This window comes from Tupaia chinensis, unplaced genomic scaffold (genome assembly GCF_000334495.1).
Source record: "Tupaia chinensis unplaced genomic scaffold, TupChi_1.0 Scaffold138725_1, whole genome shotgun sequence".
Classification (NCBI taxonomy): Eukaryota; Metazoa; Chordata; class Mammalia; order Scandentia; family Tupaiidae; genus Tupaia; species Tupaia belangeri.
Genome location: NW_006198617.1, coordinates 2,063,389 through 2,069,142, shown reverse-complemented (window position 1 = coordinate 2,069,142; position 5,754 = coordinate 2,063,389). Strand labels below are relative to the sequence as shown.

Below are 5,754 nucleotides of genomic sequence, written 5' to 3'. Positions count from 1 at the left end.
CTCGGCGCGGAGTGGGCGGGGCGCGGCGCGTTTGTGATGCTGATTGACTGGAGGTGTGCGCCCGCGGCGCGCGGCAGCGACGGCGCGCCATTGGTGTCATGCGAAGATGGCGGCGTCCAGGGGAAGCTGAGAGCCGTGGGAGGTGGTGGGACACTTCCGTACAGCACGAGCGTGCGGCTTTGGGAGCGGAGGGAAGGCCCCTTCGCCCGGTGTTTCCTGTACTCAGGTTCGCGCCGCGCATCCTCCCAGGCCGTCCGAGGCGATGTGGAGGAGCTGCCTCCGGCTGCGGGATGGGGGCCGCCGCCTCCTGAACCTGCCGCCGGCTGGACTCACCGCCTCAGTCCCCCGGGCCCCAGCCCGGGCCTACGCCCCTCCGACAGGTGAGGCCAGCACATGTTCCTTTTTGGGCAGGGGCTATCGGAGCTGGGGGCAGGTTGCGAACTTGACTGTGCGGGGCAAGGTGACAGGCAGTTGCAGGGTCACGAGGTTATTCAGGCAGGTCGAGTACTGTTACAGGTGGGAAAGTGGAGTCTAGACCCGGGCAGGGGCGACCCGAGGGCCCACAGCGCGTCATGGCGGGAGACAATCATGGACATTTGACCTACGCTGCTCTTCTCAACGCTTATGGCTTCCCTCTTCATAAGGGAGGCAGTTAGGCACCACTCTGGATCAGGACTTCTCCAAGGTCACAGCAGACTCTGAAGTTTGTGGAGGGCAAAGGCTAGCCTGCCAGACCGCTTTCTGGGTCCCCAGTGTCCGGCAGGAGACCTGGCATAGAAGGGGGCCAAACTCCTGGCCTTGAGTCCTCCATCCTGAGCACTTTCTGTTCAGGTTTCCTGGCTCTGTGTCCTACCACAACTCCTCCATCTCCAGCCTTTTCTCCTAAGTAGAGTTGACACCATGCCTCTTTCCTCCCCCCGGCCTCCATTGAGACCTAGGAGTGTTGACCTCATTGCACCGGGGAGAGGTTTAGAGTAAAAGTGGGAGTGACTCACTTCAGTCCATGAAGACTAGCACCACTCTCCTTCCACTTCGTTGTTTGTGTGCTGGGGTCAGGAGGCAGAGGTCAGGACATACATGGTCTCATCTGAATAATGTTCACTGTCAAACACAGAAGGTTACAGTGTCCCCTATTCTACTCCCACCTCGTGGTGTCATAGGTCTAGAAAGGGCCTTAGGTGGAAGAGCATTTAAGCTGGCCTGGATAGATGAGTAGGAGTCAGGCCAAGAGGAGGAGGAGTACCTGGAACAGGTGCAGGAGTAATTGAGGTGGAGGGACCTTGTATAAGGCTGCCTGCTTTTGGAGATCAGCTGTGCAGGCAGTTCGACACCATGGCAGGAGTGCGGATCTAGGGTCGAATGTTGGCTGGACCTCTGAGGTACCATGTGATCTTGGGCAGGGAACTATCATTACTTGAGGCCCCAGGTTGTCTCGGAGTTCTTCTGGCTGTCAAGTGTCATAACATTTTATAGAGTGGGGAAGAGGTTTGCATACGGCAGGGGCTGGGCCATGAAGGGCAGTAAAGAGGAAGGAGAGGCCAGCCGATGGTGTAGTGATTATGTCGCTGGACTCCCACATGGCCAACCAGTTTGAGTCCCAGGCCCGGTGACTTGAAAATCATGCCAGGCATGTGTGCGTGCATGCCCAAGATCCTGAGAGGAGAATAGTGGAGAAGGGATTGCGGCGTGGCCATCCCCCCTGGGGGTGATTTCTCGCTTTCTATCTCTCTGTCTCTCTCTGTCTGTCTGGTGAGTGCATGTGCCCTATAGCAAAAAGCTCTCAAAAAAAAAAAAAAAAAAGACTTGCCGGCGTGAGATTTTTGTGTGTCGTTGGAGTGGTGGAAGATTAAACTCGCCCTTGGGGTCCTCGATTCCTTCTCAGTGAAGACTTCCATGGGGGACCAGCAGTTAGCGTAATGGCTATGTCCCTGGACTCCCACGTAGTCGACCGCGGTTCGAGTACCGGACCCAGTGGCTTAAACTCATGCTGGGCGCATGTGCGTGCGTGCGTGCTCAAGATCCCGAGAGGGGAATGGAGGAGAAGGGATTGCAGCATGACCATACCCGCTGGGGGGTGATTTCCCGCTTTCTGTCTCTCTGTCTCTCTCTGTCTGTCTGGGGAGTGCATGCGCCCTATAGCAAAAACCTCTCAAAAAAAAAGAAAGAAAAAAAAAGACTTCCATGGCAAGCCGATTGAACTTGTCTTCTTAGCAGTAGCCATACCATTCAAGGTTCTCAGAAGGGAGAGGAGGTGCTTAATTAAAGGTCACCGAGGCAGGTGTCAGAGGAGGTGTTGCGGCAGAGAGACCTAAGGGCAGTGCCGTGGCAATCCAGCTGTCCGTCTGTCTGCGGTCTGGCAGCTCCCTGGAGGAGGAGGTGTTCTGGAGGAGTCGCATGCCTGCCTGAGTGCAGAAACCAGTGAGATCAAGCCTGGACGTCTGTTCTCCACTGTTTACAAACTGTCATCGGAGTAAGACGTGTAGCTGAGAACCTCTGCCACCTCGGAGGCATCGCCTGTCCTGTCACCTTCATGATGGTACGGATTGACATCATGTGGTCTGTAGATGAGGGGTCCACCTGTCTTTGCAAGTAACGTTTGTTAGAGCGCAAGCACACTCACGGGCTTACGTGGTACCCGTGGCTGCTCTCACTAAGTGGTGCGATTGAGTAGTTGCCGCAGAGACCATATGGCCTTCAATGCCTAAAATATTTACTGCCTGGCTCGCTACAGAAAAAATTTGCCAACTACTGCTGTAGACAGAAGAGTAATTTGGAAAATAGTATGTTTATACATTTTGCCTGAAAGTTTTTATTTTTAAAGGTTATTCACTTATTTCTTCCACGAATGAGAGAGGAAGAGAGACAGACAGACAGCACGCCCTACAGTGTTGTGATTCTGTGACCCACCTCCAGCTTCAGCCAGTCCAGATTATCGGCACGTGTGTGCCTGCCATGCTCAGAGAGACCTCTGGGAATGAACCTGGAGCTCTCCGTTGTGAGTCAGCTCTCAGAGCGTTGAGTTCATCTTTCATTTACTATATAGGGCACATGCACTTGCTGGGGAGGCCCAGGGAGAGGGAACGAGAGAAACCCTGGGTGGAGGGACCTTGGAGGTGAGGACCCCTTAGAGGTGAGGACCACGCTGCGATCCTTTCTCCTGTTTTCCTGTTGGGATCTTGAACTTGCACACATATGTGCTTGTTTTTCTCAAGCCCCCAGGTTCAGGACTCGAACTGTGCAGTTGGCCATGTGGGATCCAGCCACCTTAATCACTGGCTGGCCCAAACATTGCATTTTAACCCTGCACCACTGCCTAGCCCCTGAAGGATTTAAAAAACATCCCTATACTATTCGATTCGCTCACGTAAGGTGTTTTAGTGTGAATAGTTTCGAGTATATTCAGAGTTGGGCAGCCATCCTCACCATCAATTTAAGACATTTTTATCATCCCAAAGAAATTCACAGTCCTTACGGTCTTTGCGATTATTCAGTGTCATCACCCTTACCCCCCTCCATCTTGCCCTAGGCAACCACGACTTTGCTTTCCTCCTCTGTACGTTTCTTCCGGACATTTCATATGAATAGAATGTGGTCTTTCCTGACCGGCGTTTCTCACTTAGCATATTTCTAAGGCTTATCCATGATGTACCGTGTATTAGTATATATTTTTTTTTTAGAGGTTTTTGCCTTAGGGGCTGTGTACTCTCCAGCGAGAGAGAGACACACACACAGACAGTGAAAGAGAAAGTGAGAAATCACTCCCCCACCCCAGGGAGATGGCCACACCACGAATCCTTTCTTTTCCTCCCAGGATCTTGGACGCACACGCACACGCACACGCGCATGCACATCCGGCATGAGTTTCAAGCTACTGCATCTAGGACTCGCACCGTGGTCGGGCTTGTGGGAGTGCAGCGACGTAACCACTATGCCATCTGCTGGCCTAAGTATTCTATTTTTTATTACCAAATAACATCTCGTTGTATAGACGCACAGCCACTCCTCCCTGATGACCTACCTGTTTAACGACTGCTGGGACTTAGTGACCAGTTCTCTCGCGTGGGGACATCCTGTCTGTGTGACTCTCGGGAGTCCCTTCTGAGTCCTTGTCTTGTTCCTGCAGTCGGCTCGTCTTCACTACACGAAGTGTTTGCAGTCACGTAAGACTGCATATTTCATTTATGAATTTGTACTCTATTGTGCATTATTAGTAGTTTTCAGAATAAATAAAAGCAGTCACATCAGATTTATATTGTATTGTGTTTCTCGCCTTCTGGTGCTTATCTAATTATGCTTTCCTTGTGGATAAAATGAAATGATTCTAGTGTAATGTCGTGTGATATCTATTGAAAACTATATATCCCGTGGCACCATGACACCCCACCAGACAGCTGCCTTTAGGCTGCCCACTAATTGACCAGTTCGCTTAACAGCCTGGTCAAGGGACAGGGACTCGGCCGTTAACCGAGGAGCGACTGTACTGTATTTTGCTTACCCGCTGGGGGACGTTCGGGCTGTCCGCACCGCTTGGCTCTGATGAATAATGTTGCTGTAAACATTGTGTACACACATGTTTGTGTGGGCCTACGGCTTCGTCTCTCTGCGGATGCCCCAGGAGTAGAATTGCTGGGTCAGACGATAACTGCATAGCTGCCCGAGGAGTTGCCAGGCCTTGGCAAGGTGGCTGCACCCTTGGCATCTCCACCATCCATGTGTGACGGTTCTTGAGCACTTCCTGTGCTTATTGGCCGTTTGTATGCGTTTTTTTTTTTTTTTTTAAGAAATGTATTTAGATCTTGGGCAGTTTTTTAATTAGGTTATTTGTCTTATTATCAGCTTATAAGAGTTCTTTATATGTATTATTTTCATACATATGAGGCTGGACTGAAGAATTTTGATAACCTGAAAACAGCCGGTTGGCGCGGCCCTGCAATTACTGATGGGGTGCCCCAAGGTAGAATCTCAGCTTTGAGGTTTCAGGCCCGCCAGATGGCACTGTTTTAAAAGCTAAAGCTGTTGCGGCAGCTCTGAGAGGGCACTTCCTCTTCTTGGGGCATGGTGGGAGTTGTAGTTCCTGAGGCTTTAAGTCCTTCCAGAGAGAAAGGCCAGCCCAGAAATTACGACTGGTTAGAAAGGCCACTCGCTGGTTCATGAAGACTGGCCAGGGGGATTGTAGGGAAGTGACCCAGAGGAGCACCCTCAGGACGCAGAGACCCAGAAGGCATTCCTTTCCAGTTCAGCATGCATCATACAAGCGGGCTTGTCTGGCTGTCTGCTTTCCTAGCGGGTGTGTGTGCTCACCAGAGAGAGAGAGAGACAGAAACGGGGAGGGGAGGAGAAGGTACCCTTCATGGGCAATGGCCACACTATAATTTCTTCTCCATCTCTCCTTCTTTTGGGCATTTTTTAAAAAGAATTATTTAATGTATTATTTTTCTTCTTCAGTTTGACCAGACAGAGTAAGGGAGAGTGAGAAAGCAAGTGGCCAGGTACAGGCCTCAGACCGTGGTCGGCCCCGTGGGAGTCCCGTGCCCTCACTACCCCGACACCCGCCGGCCTCTCTTTTTGAGGTTGTGAGCACGCATGCACATGCACCCTGTGTGTTTCTGAAGCCACCCGGCCTGGGGCTTGTGGTCAGGCATGTGGGATCTGGCTGCCTTAACCACTAGGTCGTGGTGCCAGCCCAACACCAACACAGGCAGGTTTTTTTTTTTTTTTTTTTTTTTTTTTTTTTTTTTTTTTTTTTTTTTTTTT

At 51.4% G+C, this 5,754-nt stretch overlaps 1 protein-coding gene across 2 annotated transcripts in view; it reads left to right on the top strand.

Moving 5' to 3' along the window:
- The window catches only part of ATPAF2 (ATP synthase mitochondrial F1 complex assembly factor 2), a 25,149-nt gene that overhangs the window by 1,238 nt on the left and 18,157 nt on the right, over nt 1-5,754 (top strand). The window contains exon 1 of one of the 2 annotated variants that reach the window (XM_006161644.3): nt 70-380. The exons of the other annotated variant lie outside the window; for it this stretch is intronic. Within the exon in view, the coding sequence (XP_006161706.1) occupies nt 263-380 (118 nt within the window). The 5' untranslated portion in view covers nt 70-262. Of the gene's footprint in view, nt 1-69; nt 381-5,754 lie in introns of those variants that run through there. 2 annotated transcript variants of the gene reach the window in all.